The sequence below is a fragment of the Simochromis diagramma genome, unplaced genomic scaffold (assembly GCF_900408965.1).
Source record: "Simochromis diagramma unplaced genomic scaffold, fSimDia1.1 OVJJ01000617.1, whole genome shotgun sequence".
NCBI classification, from domain to species: Eukaryota; Metazoa; Chordata; class Actinopteri; order Cichliformes; family Cichlidae; genus Simochromis; species Simochromis diagramma.
This window is the reverse complement of record NW_024386953.1, coordinates 607,251-624,276: the sequence shown is the minus strand read 5'-3', so window position 1 is coordinate 624,276 and position 17,026 is coordinate 607,251. Positions and strand designations below refer to the sequence as shown.

General features: G+C 41.8%; 1 protein-coding gene across 1 annotated transcript in view; it reads left to right on the top strand.

The window, feature by feature from the left end:
• si:ch211-214e3.5 (zinc finger protein 518A) overlaps positions 1–17,026 on the top strand; it is a 24,568-nt gene extending 7,542 nt beyond the window's left edge. Inside the window, exons 2-3 of the mRNA XM_040038557.1 lie at positions 7,691–7,758; positions 12,249–17,026. Coding sequence (XP_039894491.1) covers positions 12,269–16,315 — 4,047 coding nt within the window. The 5' untranslated portion in view covers positions 7,691–7,758; positions 12,249–12,268 and the 3' untranslated portion in view covers positions 16,316–17,026. The remainder of the gene's footprint in view (positions 1–7,690; positions 7,759–12,248) is intronic.

Here is a 17,026-nt window from a genome sequence, read left to right as displayed (position 1 = left end):
AGACTCCTGCCCACCCTTAATACACCAAACCACTACAGTATTGTAGAATATATATATATATATATATATACTGGAAGTGCTGGGTATACAAGTCTGGCCTAAGTCTTCGGTCAGAAAGACTGCAGCAGTCCAGGAGTTTAGTTCACCGTCTTTAATGAAGCTTCACAGAAGAACTGGTTACAGCAGGGCTTGCCAGGATAAATCCAACTATGATACAGCCAGATATGCACTTATAATTGTGGCAGGTGCAGTATCGGTAACTATAAGCATGGTTGTAGTCTCATTAACGCACACGGAATCACACAAACTGCGATACAACTGCCATGCTCTGCTGCTGTTTTTCGTCCCTCACTCTCCCTCTGCGTGATGCGCACATGATCACTGGTGCGCTCATTTGGGTGCGCTTGGTTCTTGCCTCTAGACATCCTGAGGCCGAGTCAGCAGGGAATTTGCACAAGTATCATCAGAGAACTTCTGCAGGTGGCATGTTTCACTGTTTCAAATTTGAAATCTGAGGGTGTACAAGGTAATCAGGAATGGAGATAGGACTGTCTCCTCTGCTGCTCCAGTATTACTAACCATCACATCACACAGAGTGCCCCCAGGCTGTACATACTAGTGATCCAGATGTGTCATTGTTAGGGCTGGGCGATATATCGAGCTTTTTTTTTTTTTTTAAAAATATCAATATATTTTTATACGAGATATAAGATGTGACAATATTGTTTATATCGATATAGTCTATGTTACGTTATAATTATACTTGTGGACCCGCAAGTTTGCCTCTCTTTCGTCCACTTTTGTCGCCTCTCGTTCACTGAACACAACTCCCCCTCCCCCATAGCTTCACCTGCAGGCAGCGACAAGATGGACACGGAAAATCTCCGTTACCGAGTTACCGCGGATCGCCCCGTGCGTGGGGCTGGACGGCGTCAATGTGTTAGCGAGCTAACCGTGCTAACGAGCTAACCGCGCTAACGACATGCAGCACCTAAAATCCTTTCATTTTCTCAAAAATCGACAGTGCGCCTTAGGTATGAATTCTGGTTGTGCTTACTGACCGCGAACCGATTTTATGTGGTACACGGCACTCAGCAATCTGTCAAAAAATGTTTTAGTACGACTTTGGTAAGCTACGGAGCTGCACCGCTTGATGGATTGTCGGAGCATTACGGTTACCGTAGTCTGGAGCCTCGCAGAGTAATACGTACTGTGCTTCAACGTAATGTATTGTGTTGTGTATGGGGAGCATAAATGGTACCTATTAAGAGACACTGTTACGAGGCGGATTTCAAACTCAAGGCTGTCAGTCACGCAGTAGAACTTGGGAATAGAGCAGCTGTGAAATCTGTCTGTCTTTGTTATGCACATAAACATTGTTTTCTTTTATTTATGGAGCATTATTATTTAATAAATGCTGATAATTTATTTTTGAGTAATTTCTTCATGTACATCTACGCTGTATGTTAATAAAAGTGCCTGTGTGACATCTGGGACACAGCTTTGACTAAGAACTCTCTTTTTGTTCTTACCTCATGGCTATAAAATATATATATATATATTAGGGGTGCAACGATACACAAAATTCACGGTTCGGTTCGATATTTTTTCGATACAAAAACAATTTTCATGCCTTTTTAATTTGTCATTTATTAAAATTATAAATATATATTTTAACTCAAAAGTACAGTTTTTAAATTTAACCCTAACCCTTGTGCGTGTTTTTTATTTTGACAGCGAATGCGCACCTGCGGACCACTTATGTGCAGCCCTGGTTATTTAGCTCGTCATATTGCAGCCACAGAAATTCTTTTGTCCATGAAACCATAAAGCTGCACTTTCTTTTTGCCTTATAGTCTGATTTGTCATAACTTTTCCGTTTTGTGGTAAGCTTTTCTTTGGCTGTCACTTCTTCACCCTGACCTGTCTTATTTGGCTCAGCAGAACTAAAATATATATCGTGCTGCTTTTACACACGCACTCACATAAAGCTCAGCGATTCTCTGCGCGATCAACCTCTCACATGTTTAAGCTTGCTGCGGGAGATTTCACTTGTCATGTTTGCATAGTAAGCTAACGATTAATAAGACGATGTCAGAGGAATTGGTGCACAAATTATCATCACTCACAGATCAGTCCTGTCGCTCTCTATACACAGTTCGCACGATTGCAAAGTGAAAGCAAAAAACAAGCGCAAATTCAAACGCGATTACAATATGTCACATATTGACAGTGGCTCACAGATGCCAATGACATAATTACCCAGCTACATTTCTGAAAGAATGCAAAAGCATTGACATATATTTTTTCCTACAATAGCCCGACGGGCAGGGCAGAGATAGATTTTGGTAGCCCGACTGAAAAAATCGCTAGCTCCAGGACGTCGGGCTAGCGATATTGCAAGCCCTGTATCTGATTGAGGAATCACTCATCTTTGGAAAAGAGAGTTTATTACAGAGAAATGTCTCTTTCCTAAATAAAAGCTATACTATCCGCTTCTTCTGGGCTATATTCTCAGCAGCATAAGGAGAATCATGTGCTAACAGCTGTCTAAATGACTCGGCTAAAGTTAGTAGCATGCTTGCTTTTTTTGTCTGCTTCCCTTGTCTTTGCACTAGGATGATGTCGGCGTAAATGTGCAGTCATATTCGTTGTGTTCCCACTAGTGCTTTCAGGTTAATCTCGTTGAAATGACCTTAACGCCACAACACGGCAAATCTCCGTTAACGAGCTACCGCCGATCGCTCCGTGCATGGGGCTAGACGGCAAACACGTTAACGAGCTAACTGCGCTAACACACTAGTTCACACCAATGTAATTGAGCATTGCATGGCACATCCAACATACTGTTTTACTTTAGTCCATGACTCGCTTACCTTCAGGGTCATACGTCACACGAAAACCAAAATAATTCCAAACGCCAGATCTGAATGTTGCAAGGTGAGCTTAACTTCTGTCTCGCTACCTTGCCCTGCGCTCTTCCTTCTGACTATGCTGTCTGTGTTGAGCGCTCAGTGGATCTGCGCTCGACAGTGCAGCCTAGGCGGAGTAGTCGAACACAGATTCACTGAGCGCTCAACACAGACAGCATCGTCAGAAGGAAAATTGATAAAATAAATTACAAATGTTGTATTGTTCGATACATATGCGTACCGAACCGAAAGCACTGTATCGAACTGTTCAATATCGATACGAATATCGTTGCACCCCTAAGATATATATATATATATATATATATATAATATTATTGTATATCGCCATCCAGCTAAAAAATATCGTGATATGAATTTTGGGTCATATCGCCTAGTCCTAGTCATTGTCTTAGATTTATTTCTTTAAAAAAAAAAAAAGAAAAAAGAATGCCCTGCCCAAAGTCAAATCTATATGTGGCTAACACTGGGATTATAAAGTTCAGCAAAGGAAGCCTCTACATTTTAATGTTGATAACAGAAGTCAGGATTTTGCTGTCAGCTGTAAAAACCATGTTTTCCTGGAGTTAACAACAGCTCTTGTACTCTTCATAGGGTAAACACAATAAAAACCCTCGTGGAGAAAAAGTCAATTACAGTCAATTAAAGTAGCAACCCTTTGATTTTTGTGTGTGTTGTTTTGTTTTTTTGTTTTGTTGACAACACTGAAGACCCTTGGCCTTCTCTCAATGAACGTCATGATGTAGTCACCTGAAATGGTTTTCACTTCACAGATGTGCCTTGCCAGTGTTCATTTGTGGAATTTCTTGCCTTCTTAATGAGGTTGGAACTATCAGGGTTCAGACCATCAACTATGTTGTGCAGAAGTCGGGTTGGTACACAGATGACAGCCGTATCTGACAACTCTTTGGTTCTTGCCATCATATGAATTCTGTCAGCTAAGTAAAGAAAAACACCAGTCCATCATTACTTTAAGAACTGAAGGGTTAGTCAGTGTGGAAAATTGATAAAACTTTAAATGTGTCCCCAAGTGCAGACGAAAAACAGGCGCTACAGCAAAACTAGCTCACAGGAAAAGAAGACCAAGAGTTACCTCTGCTGCTGAGGATAGTTTCAGTCACCAGACACATCTCTACATCAACTGTTCAGAGGAGATTGTGCAAATCAGGCCTTTATGGTCAAATAGCTGCTAAGAAACCAAGATTAAGGAAAAGCAACAAGCAGAAGAGATTTGTAGGGCCAAGAAAAACAAGGAATGGCATTATACCAGTGGAAATCTGTGCTTTGGTCTGATGGTTCCACCCGCCGTTTCTTTATGCAACAAAAAAAGATGAACACATGCGCTGTGTCCAAATCCTTCGAAAAACCCAGCCTACGTAGACCAGGTAGGCCGCGAAGACCGGAAATGCAAGGCCATTAAATTGAAGGGGCTAGCCTACGACGTCAAGCTTCTGTCATTTATACCTGTGTGACTGTCTAACAGACAAATATTAATATACAGCGACCATTGTCTGAAGGCTTTAGTTATATTTAAGGACAATATCCCATATCCCGAAAATAAACTAAAAAGATTTAAACATTATATGTTTCAGATAAAATCGAAGACAAACTTTTGCAGTGAATATTTATTGGAAGAGAAAAATGTTAAATATAATTTAAGATGTTGAAGGTATCAGAGCATTAAATATGCTGATTTTTGGGTAAGAGGGTCTAACAGGAGATGATACAGAAACATGACATCCTTAAAAAAATACTTAGACCCTTTCTGAATTTACAACTTTTCACAATTCTTTCAGCTTTTTATTTAAAAGAGCTCCACAAGTACAATCCAACTAAAAAAGAAATATTTTAACTAAATATATTTTGGATAAAGGACATAAAATCCTGCAGAAATATTGGGCTTATAACAAAGGTGACAGGCTCAGGTTGTATGATATAAGCATGACAAAAATGGCACAGGAACAGAAGGAGGACCTCTCAATGTACTGTCTGTCTTATTATTAGTGGTTTATACAGGATGAGACCTCTTTTAACTATAAGCTTCAGCACAGCATGGTTTAGTCTGTTTCCTTAACACAGTTCACGGATTAGATGTTTGATCCCTGTAAATACACTTAGCTTAAAGAGTGAACCGTCTGCTCGTTTTATTAATTTTTAAGTACGTTTGTCTCCACACTGCCAAACAGACCCAGCTTCAGTAGAAAACTGAACTGATTAACCAACCAAAGCTCATATGACCCAAGCCGCATTAAGTGGTGATATCACTAACATCACGTAACTTAGCCGAAGGTTAGTTGAATATAACTGTTTAAGATTCTTTGCTATGCTAACATTTGGTTGGCTGGATATTTTGGTGAGATAAAACCTAGTATTTACTTTTAAAAGTTTATTTCTGGACCGCTTTTCTTCGACCATCCGCCATTTTTCCCCAAAAATTTCTTCAACCCTTGATTCACAATGAATCCTGGAATAGGGTGGACCATGAAGGATACACAGACCCGTCCTTCAAATCTGGGGAAAAGGAGGACGCATTTGTGGGCTGCATTTGGAGCAGCCTACAAATTTGGACAGCCTTTGTCTCCTTGCTGTGACATAATCGGCCTAGGCATATGTGGCTCCCGGGTTGTATTTTGCCCACAACTTAAGTTTTGAATATGTCACCAATTTTGTGTATATATATTTTTTTCTTACCATCCAATCCACCCATGCAATGTCCATAAATTATGTATAATAATACACCCAATTACATGACACAGGAAAAGAATTATTGAACACATGAAGAAAGGGACGGGCAAGACTGCCTCTGATGTGCTGAGAACTACCAGCTCTAAATAGTTTATGACTACAGACGTGAGGGCTATAGATCTGTAGGCATTGACGCTGTCTATACCAGTCTTTTTGGTGATGGGAATGATAGTGGAGGCCTTCAGACAGGTGGGAACGGTGGCATAGGGTCAGGAAGGTTAAACAACCTGATGAGGATCCTTGTCAGTTGGTCCGCACAGGTTTTTCCCACAGTGTTGGGCTGGCTGACAGCTCTCCTGGGGTTCAGCACTCTGTGTCCTCCTGACATCATAATCCAGGGGGGTGTTGAACACTTCTATGATCATGAGGATGCTGTTGGCAGTTGGAGTCTCTGACTTTTGCAGTTGGTGAGGGCTTGGATGCCTCGCCACACATGGTGGGGGTTGTCAGTTAGGAATACTCCTCATGTAGGCCTCTTTGGCCTGTTTTATGCCCCTCCTCAGCCTGGCTCTGGCAGTGCTGTATAGAGAACTGAGTGAAGGTCTCCAGGTTGTGCTGTTCGAAGATGTACCAGTCTGTCAGATCAAAACAGTTCTATTGCTGGAGAAGAGCATCATCTGGCCATGTTTTAATGACCCAGGTGCTTGGAGAAGTTTGTTTCCTTATGTCTATCAATCTATCCATCAATCAACCAATCAAGGCTTTATTCGGCACGTGCAGGTTGCCCTGCAGTGAAATAGGACACACACACACACACACACCCCCCCCCCCCCGACCTTACACACACACACAACACAGACATCACATACAGGTCGGAGATCGGTAGCATTACAGAAAAAAAAACACTGAAATATACACTACAATGGGAAAGTACAAGAGGAAAAAAAGAGACCTCCACTCATGCTGGGCTCCTGGGAGGACGGCATGAGAACAGGAAACAAACAAACTCCTCTGCACAAAAAAGCACATAAATGTCCACAGCACAACATTATGGAGCACGTGACAAGCCACAGGGTCGGGTGGGGGGTGAGGAGTAATCTCAAGAAAGCACAGCAGCCATCCTGCCCAGCGCTACCATTCCAGCGTGGGCTCAGACCCGCCGTTTTCCCAGGAGGGAACAAGCATCGAAGGCGTTTGGAAAGGGAGGGGGGATGAGTGTGTGCATATCAGTGTATATGTATGTGTGTGCGTGTCCAGAGTTCAGCTGAGACAGTGTCCTTCGCCCTGCTAGGCTAAGTAAACAGTCTTCCAGCCAACCCAGGTGGCCTTGCATGGAATGGGAAGGAACAGACTAAACACAGTCGTTATCAGGGTGTTTTAAGTCCGGTGAGCAGTGACTGTCTATAATTCTGCTGTTATGGTACCAGCCCTGAAGCATATAAGCAGAGAGTCCACCGCCCCTTCCCTTACTGGAGACATTATTGCAGTCCTGGGGTTGTAATGTCCGGCCCAGTAGCTCCACTGAGTCATCTGGGATTTTTGACGGGAGCCAGGATTCAATCAATAGACAACACTCCTGGACAAAGCAGTTCAGTAGATTTCTGATTGTAGCAGCTGTTTGGTTTTTTTTTTTTTTTGGTTTTTTTTTTGGTTTTTTGGGGGGTCTTCACCTAATGTCCACCACCCTGGGGCTGTATGAACAATGACAAGAGGGAGGATGTGAAGATGAATTAGTTGGCGGTGGGGTAATGCAGAATAATGCACGCACAAACATAGACGTAGGTCTAAAGAGAGAGATTAGATTTGTGTTTCACTTTGTCTACCTGTGGGGTGTCATGTTTGCCTATACTGTATGCCATGTAGAAGAATACAAACAGCAGTTCATGGTCAGTAGGACAATTGTTTTTTCTTATTATAAAATATTTTTTAATGTGAAGAAGTCCCAAAAGAAACTTAAACAACTGATGTATACTTGTGATATACAGAGCACGCATGGTTATTAATAACACTATTACAGTTAATAGTAAGGATTGTTGTTGAAATTGTTTTTGTGATTGTATGCCTCTGTCTTCCAGACATTGGGATCACACTACAAACTCCTTTTCTTCAGAACACTGGTTAAGGTTTTCCCAAAGGAGCACAGGTAACAATAACTGGTTATATAATGTCATTAATTCTTACCTGAGTAATGCTGTTAACTTCAGGCATGACATGTTTTATTTGTTGGTTTGTGTTTGTCTCCCAGTGCTATCAGTTTTTGTTGAAATAATTTTCTCATTTGCAAAAGAATTTTTTTGGAGTAATCGTTATTGCGATCCACAGACTATATAATGGAGATGCAAATAGCATAATGTGAATTTAGATGGTTTGTCTGTCTAAGATCTGAGTCATCCTGGACAATCCCACAGTGCTTCATAAATGTTGATGATGTCCAGGCTCTTGAAATGCTTTTGAATGCATTTTCTGCTCAAAAAACAAAACAAATGGTATCTGTAATTGGAATTGATACATCAAAAATGTAAGGAATTTGCTAGTTATATAGCTGTATTTTACTTACACCACGTAAACTCTAAAATATTTCTTAACATGAATTTCAGGGCAGTATATCATGCCGATGATTATTCATAGGTAAGTGGAAAAATAAGTGAAAACGCAGCAAATGTCCAAAGAAATATAGGTTTAATGTCATTAATAAGCTTTGAGACACATTGTGTGATAGTGCGCCCCAGGGTGGCTTTGGCTACAATGTAGCTTGCCATCACCAGTGTGTGAATGGGTCGATGACTGGATATGTAAAGTGCTTTGGGGTTCTTAGGGACTAGTAAAAGCACTATATAAATACAGGCCATTTACCATTTTACCATTTACCATAGTGGTGATGATGATGATGATGATGATAATAATAATAATAATAATAATAATAATAATACTCTCTGAACCAAGAACTGAAAACATTCCTGACTTGCATTGCAATTGCACACACCTGCTGCTATATATATATTTTTAGTATTCTTTTAGCACTATTTATATTATTATATTACTATTTATTACCTTATTGTTAGGGCTGTTTTTGTTTTTGTTGTGCATCTGCACCTTATTGTTGTCAATGCCTACGCATGGGACAGTGTGAAACGTAATTTCAATTCCTTTGTATGGCAAGTACATTTGAAGAAATTGACAAATAAAAGTATTCTATTCTATTCTATTCTAATAATGGATTGCATTTATTTAGCGCTTTTCTAGGCACCCAAAGTGCTTTACAATGCCACTATTCATTCACTCTCACATTCACACACTGGTGGAGGCAGTTACAGTTGTAGCCACAGCTGCCCTGAGGCAGACTGACAGAAGCGAGGCTGCCATATCGTGCCATCGGCCCCTCTGGCCAACACCAGTAGGCGGTAGGGTAAAGTGTCTTGCCCAAGGACACAACGACCAGGACAGAGAGAGCAGGGGGATCGAACCAGCAACCTTCCAGTTACAGATGAGCTTCCCAATTCCCTGAGCCACGGTCGCCCCGGTCACAGTGATGTCACAGTATTGGATTTATTTGCTATTTGTATACCAGTACTTTAAAAAAAACTGCTATTTGATGCCATCCTGAAATAAATATAACCACACTAAGAGTATAAAATTCGAGGATATAACTGTGTGGGGAGAGGACTAAAAATTAAGAGATTCAAATATTCATGATCCGAGGGTGCTGGGGCTCAAGACACATCACAATATTAATTGTGTATCGCGATATATCCCAAAATATTGCAATATTGGGTTTTCCTCATATTGCCCAACACTAAGGACAACACTCTTTATCCTCTTGAGGATATTCGAGTGATCAAGATTGAAAGGGTTTATTGTCATGTGTGCAAAGAAAAAGCATTTCTCTGTACAGTGAAATTCTTTCTCTGCTGTCCATATGCAGATGCCGGTTAATATGTACACATAGATTAAATACAAATACCAGGAATAAATAAGTGGAGACAAAAAATAAGTGTCAAATAGATTTATGTGCAAAAGAGCTATGAGCTTAATATGCTGGTTATGTGAGATGACCTGATGTGCAAAAATTATTATTACTGTTAAAATAGGTCAGCTGTTCAAGACTCTGATAGCAGTGGGGAAGAAGGAGTTGTTGAGTCGGGATGTTGTAGATTTCACACTTCTAAACCTTCGTCCCGAGGGCAGAAGTGTGAACAGTCCGTGCTGAGGGTGTATGGGGTCTTTGAGGATGGAGGCAGCTCTCCTCTGGACTCTGCGATGGTAGATGCTCTGCAGAGACGGCAGCGGGGTCCTGATGATCTTCTCCCCACAGTTGTTATCACTCTCTGCAGGCACTTGCAGTCCATGGCAGCAGTGCTGCTGTACCATGCAGTGATGCAGCTGGTCAGTGTGCTCTCCACAGTGCAGCCTTAGAACCTGCTGAGGATCTTGGCTGACATACCAAATTTCCTCACCCTCCTCAGGAAATACAGCCACTGCTGAGCCTTCTTGACCAGCTGTGTAGTGTTCAGTGTCCAGGTGAGGTCCTCAGTAATGTAGATGCCTAGGTATCTAAAGCTGCTCACCCTCTCCACTTCACTTTCCCGGATAAACAACGGCTGGTGAGGCCTCCTCTTCTTCCTCATGTCCACTATCATCTCTTTTGTCTTATCGGTTTTGAGGGTGAGGTTGTTGTCCTCACACCATGACACCATACCGGCCACCTTTCTCCTATAAGGCACTTCGTCTCCTCCAGTGATGCGACCAATCATTGCAGTGTCATCCGCCAACTTCAGTATGGTGTTATCCCTATTGGAGGCGACACAGTCGTGGGTGTAGAGGATGGGACTGAGGACGCAACCCTGTGGAACTCCAGTGTTAGCAATAATGCTGGCTGAAGTCCTGTTGCCAATCCTGACGGACTGGGGCCTGCCAGTCAAAAGGTCCTGTAGCCAGTCACATAGGGGTGGGGTGTAGGCCAAGTGTTGCCAGCTTGTGAGTGAGTTTGTGTGGGATGACAGTATTGAAGGCAGAGCTGTAATCAACAAAAAGTACCTTGATGGTATGAGCCTTTGTTTTCCAGGTGGGCGAGGGAATAGTGAAGGGCAGCAGCAATGGTGTCTGACGTGGACCTATTGGGCCAGTGGGCATACTGCAGGGGAGAGTGTCAGGGATGTTGCTCTGGATGTAGGCCAGCACCACTCTCTCGAAGCACTTTGTAATGATTGGAGTGAGTGCAACTGGTCTACAGTCATTTAGGCGAGTGGCTGGGCTTTTCTTGGGAGTCTGTCCAGCCAGTCTACATGTGTTTTGTAGATTTGGATTCAACTGCATCCCTCAGGGTATCCTGTGGGGAGTTTTATGGGAGTATGAGGTGTCTGGCTGATTGTTACAAGCCATTCAATCTCTGTACAAGCACAGCTAGAGCTCGGTCCACATTGACTGCAAAAAGTCTGACTCATTTCCAGTGGGTGCTGAACTCCTCCAGGGCTGCCCTTTGTCATTAGTTTGTTTAGAAATTGTTTGGATAGAATATCTAGGCATAGCCAAGTGGTGGCAGGCTTCCGCCTTGGTAACCTCCGAAGCTCATCTTTACTTTTTGTGGATGATATAGTTGGGTACTGGCCTCCAGATCACACTAGAGTGGTTTACAGGTAAATGTGTAAGACCTCCAAGTCTGAGGCCATGGTCCTCAGCTGAATTAGGGTGGAGTGCCCACTCCTGGTCAGGGACAAGTTTCTGCCCCCAAGTGGAGGAGAAGTATCTTGGGATCTTGTTCACAAGTGAGGGAAGAGGGTAACAGGAGATTACGAATTGGGGCTGCAGCTGCAGTGATGTGGTCATGGCATCAGTCTGTCGTGGTGAAAAGAGAGCTAAGTGTGAAAGTGAAGCTGTGAATTTACTGGTTACAAGCAGCAGAAATTAGCTTTCTCTGAAGGTTGGCTGGGCTCTTTCGGTTGGCTGAGCTCCTCACACTCTTAGAGAAAGGGTGAGGACCTCAGAGTAGAACCGGTACTCCTCTGGGTGAGGTGTTCTGGAGGCCCCTGGGGTTGGCCTAGGACACAGTGGAGAGATTACATATATCTCAGCGGGCATAGAACACACAACACTTTGTGGTGTGTCAGCCAGTCGTGCACCTCTCAATTTTTGTAACTTGGCATGTCACACCAGATCTACTGCATGTGGATTGAAGACATGTTTATGATGATGTTGATTTCATACTGCGATTTAAATGATATTCCACCTCAGGACCTCAAAGACATACAGATATACAGGGGGAGACTTTGGAACACTTTGAAAACTGTTTGTGGAAAAAATCAAGTCTTGGCTTATCGTTTTGACGACTTCTGGCTTCCTCTGCCATAACAGCAGGTATAAATACAAAATTCAAAGTTTCTTTTAAACGTGGTTGCAGCAGTTAGCAAAGCTGCCATTACCCAGTCCCAGATTAGCGTGTGTGTGTGTGTGTGTGTGTGTGTGTGTGTGTGTGTGTGTGTGTGTGTGTGTGTGTGTGTGTGTGTGTGTGTGTGTGTGTGTGTGTGTGTGTGTGTGTGTGTGTGTGTGTGTGTGTGTGTGTGTGTGTGTGTGTGTGTGTGTGTGTGTTGGTGCATCTCTCTACTTGTATTAATCAAGAATATATTTGATGTCTTACAGAAACCTTCATACTTGCAACAATGGAAGAAGATGGATTACCATATGACTCTCCAAAAAACTGCAACAGATCTGTAATAGAGGATGAAAAGGAAAAAGTAAAAGACTTTCTGTATAAACATTTCAGAGATGTAACAGATGGGTCGCTCTTCAGCAATGCAGAAGAATCTGCCATTAAGGATAATGGGACTTCCACTAGGAAAGATAAAAACTCTCTTAACAAAGCCCATTGTAAAATTCAACAAGGGGCTGTATTCTCTGGCAAAATTTTGAGTTTTGGATGCTCAGTTTGTAAAGATAACTGTACTTTTAGCCCCAATGACCTTCTTAAACATTTTAGAGCAGTTCACAGAGGAACCCTTCCTACATACCCTTGTGATTTATGTGATTTTGTCACAAATGAGTTCCCTGCTCTTCAGCGCCATCGGATTGAGCACAGAAATACTCTGGTTACATGTGAACTTTGTAATGATGATGTGCAGTACTCTCTTCTTTTGCTTACTAGACACTACATCATGTGCCACAGTGTAAATGGACAGTTCAGCTGTGACTGGTGTGAGTTTACAACTGTGGATGCAGGGACATTTGTCCAGCATATCCATCATCATAATGAAAGTCACTGGAAGTGTTTGAAATGCAAACATATTAGCTTGAATGAAGAGGATCACCAGAAGCACATGAAAGCTCACACGGGTACATTTCCTTTCACATGTCAAGTCTGTGGATATGGTGCAGCAAGAAGTGAGTACCTTAAAAAACACATGGCAGCTGTTCACAAAGAGGTGACGGAAAGAAAAAATGCATGGAAGGCGATAGAAGACAATGGCTCACCAGCAAATTCATCTCTGAACTTGAAATTGATGCTTAAAAAGAATAGTGAGTCACAGGAGACTCAAAGGATATCGAAACAATATCAAAGTGGAAAACTAATTAAGCCAGACAAATCCTTAGAGGACACCCAGCACTTTGTTGATGGGACTGTAGCAAAAAAGGACAAAACTTTGAGCAAAGTTTCCCATAATACAGAACAGTCAACACCAATCACGTTGGAGGAATGTGACAATTGTCCAGCCTCTGATAGTGGAAGTCACAACAATGCTAATGGACTGACTGTTCTAATGGTTAAGAACAAAATCTCCCTCCCCCCTAACTGTACAACCAAAGTTATGGGATTCAAGATGGTCGATGGAAAAAAACATTTAGTTCTCAAAGTAATCCCAACAACAAAGCAAGATCAGAACCATTCCGTTGCTGAAGGGGGGTTCTCCACACTAAATTCTGTGTTTGATAAAAGTAAAAACTCTGAGAATGAGCTTTGCTCTGATAGCAGGAGCTCAACATCACAGTGCTTAGCTGTTTCACCAAGAAGTGGATCTTGCATACAGATAGATCAAGAGGATATTTTGGCAGTTAAAGTAAAAATTGAGGAGGAGGAAACATCAGTCGGTGCCCTTAGTTCAACTCCACATATTGCAAGTGTTGGAGAACAAACAAATGCTATATTAGATACATCATTAAATTGTGCAGATGTCTCATGTCCCACAAGAAATGAGTTGGATCAGGCACATCATCCAAATGAAACAAGCTCTATGGAAGAAATGAACTTGAAAAGTAAGTCAGTTACCCAAACTTCCAGTCCTTGTAACTGCCATGGTGTTTCCAGCCACCCTGCAACAGTGTGTTCTGTTAAGGTCAGTGGTTTATCTTCACCTTCAAAGTTTGCTCAAGATACACTGCTTCCCAAACCCATCTTTAGAAAAATCGACGAGGAGCCTAAAGCAGTAAATGAGCTATCCACACCTGACAGCATTTGCAGCCTAACTGATGAGCACAAAGGGAATTCTGCTTTTAACACTATGGAAAATGGACATCAGTCATTTCACATTTCATCAGATAAAAATGATAGGTTTAGAACTGAGATTGTACATAAAAACAGACAGGAAAATGCAAAACATACATCGTGTTGCCCATCACAGCTGTCTCCACCAAATTCAGTTAGCTGCAGAGAAAATGCCATTGGCTCGGAGAAATGTATTCAGGACTCACCAAACCAAGAAGTATTTACTTTTCACAATTATTCGAAGGATGCTTTCAACATTTCATCAAACATCACCCCAAACTTGGAGAATAATTCGGATGATAACTCGGCAAATAAAAGACATACCTCTAAATCATCACACTTCAACTTGACATCAGCAGGATTACCAGAACAATCCACAGAAAGTGCAAATAGTGACACTGAAGTTGATGAGTGTATATCTAATGTTGATGGTCCTCTGACAGAAGAAAATCCCGATGTAGTGCTCCAAGACTTCAATATTGTCAAAATTGAGGAAGAGACCATTCCGATATCTAAAAGACAGCCTACAAGTAGTTTAACATCCCTTGCTCCCAATTTTGTGGAAGAACATTCTGATGCAATCATTACTCAACAGCTTAACAAGGAAAGAACGGGTTCTTCAAGTGCAAACAATGATTCTTTAAAACCGACAAAAAGAACTGTGCGAATTCTTCAGCTACCAGAGGCTAATCAGCCAGTACTCCTGACTAGGGCTAGTGAGAACCAATTTGCAATGCCAGTGCAGGTCAAGGCTACCCCAGGCTTTAAACTCATAGCAAATTCTGCAAAGCCTCAAATCAATGTGTCTTACATTGAAAGTTCAAGTAAAACCACAGGTCTAAATCCAGACAGCAAAAGGATAGGTGTACAAGCAATAAAACCTGGAACTGCTGAAAAAGGGACCGCTCTTCTTTCTGGTGTTCAACCAGGTTTTGGTACCGGTTTAAATCACTACCTTATTAACAGTGCAGGTTTAAAATGCCCTGTACTCTTTTCAAGCACATCACAAAATACAACTTCAGACAAAACTGCAAAGTCTCAGTCAACGTGCTACTTAGTACAAAGGTCTGTTCCTTTTGTCCAGGCCGCTAATACTCCTGCCCTCAGACTGGCAAGTGCCCAGCTCCCACTTAACTCACGGCCAGTGCTAGCGATGCCAGTGAGTAGTGCAGACAAACCCAGCGCACTGCAGACTGGTCGGCAAGCCTTCTTGCTGCGGTACATTTCTCAACCCAAATCAAGCCTACTTTTGAACAACCAAGAGCCAAACAATGGAACTCATTGCAGCCAGACGAATGAGGGCTCTGGAAACAAAGTTATATTTAAAATTGTCACACCCACTAGTAGCCTTCTTACAAATGGCACTCCCACCTCAAATAATCAACCTTTGTTTTTGGCCACCAGACCCCAGACTCAGTGTTTCCTGGTGTCGACAAACAAAACTAATGCAGCTGCTTCCACTGGAATAAAAAAGTTGATCACCATTCACAATACTAAACAAAAAGATGTCATTGATTCCTGCAGTGCACCTTCTCAGACAACTATAAAGGCACAACAACTGTGTGACTCAGAGAAACCTGTCCTCGCCCCAAGGCCAATTCGGCCTCCAAGCCAAAGGAAAAGGCGCAGGAAAGCATTATTTGACGAACTTCCAGGAGCAGTGCACAAGGCAAGAAGATTCCTGAGTAAACCACCAACTGAGAAAGAGACTCTGTTATGGAAACCTGTAGCCAAAGAGGTAGAACGGACACTTAGACTTGCCCCATTGAATTCTCTACAGCAGATCAAATGCCCTAGTAGAAACCAGCCTGTAGTGGTGCTCAATCATCCAGATGCTGACATTCCTGAAGTGGCCAACATCATGAAGGTAGTAAATAGGTACAAAGGTGCTGTCACTAAGGTCTCTCTGTCTCAAAAAACAGTCCAAGCACTCTTAGAGCTTGGCACCCAAGGGAAGAATTCCTCAACCAAAGACGCATCTCATTTCGACAATCCAAAATCTCGACCGGTTCAAAGTTCTGTCCGGGAGCGATTCCTCCTTAAATTGAAACTCAAAAAAAAAAGCAAAAAGAAGTATGAGGTTGTAAAAACTTTATCAGGTTGTAGAGAAGAGCAAGTAATGTTTGACTGCTGGTTTTGTGGTCGGCTCTTCAGCAGTCAAGAGGATTGGATTGGCCACGGTCAGAGGCATCTCATGGAGGCAACTAGAGACTGGAATAAACTATTCTGAAATTTTTCTACCACATTGAGATGGGTGGACATGTTCTCCTGAGTGGAACTGTTGTTCTGCTGCTGGTTGTATATTGTATATTTGCGCATTAACAGCCTTCCACTATTAGTTTGTTCTCTGTATGTTCTCTGTAAATTTAAATATATATTCTTGAGTCATAGTTTCTTTTAATAGGTGCATATTCTGGTAAATGATGCACTGCATGCATGATTTGTCATACATGCAGATGTCTAATTGAACTGTGAAAATGGTACACTGTAATTAGGGTTGTGTTAAGAGCACTGGCTGAACAAAAGAAACATAAGCAAAGGTTGTATGTCGAGTTGGATTGAATTCCTCAGGTAATTTTAGAATTCATTTGGCTTGTCATGTGTCATTTTTGTAAATCATAGTTCTAGTTTAAGGGACTTTTGTATTTTTTATTATTCTGTACTCAAGGACATGAAGCTGTTATTTGTATAGTTAACAATAAACCTTATAAACGACTTACATTATTATATGTTTGTGAAGGAAGGGGGGAAAAGTTCTTGGTGTGAATGATCCCCCCCCGTCCCAAATATAGTTATAATTGAAAAGTGTATCATTCTATACTGTAATGTTTACAGTTTTCTTATCAGGATTTCCCTGTACCATACTTACATCATAACATGAGCTGCACCTTTTCATAGTTACCTGTCTAAAACACCCAAGAGAATAAATTGTTGTGAGTCA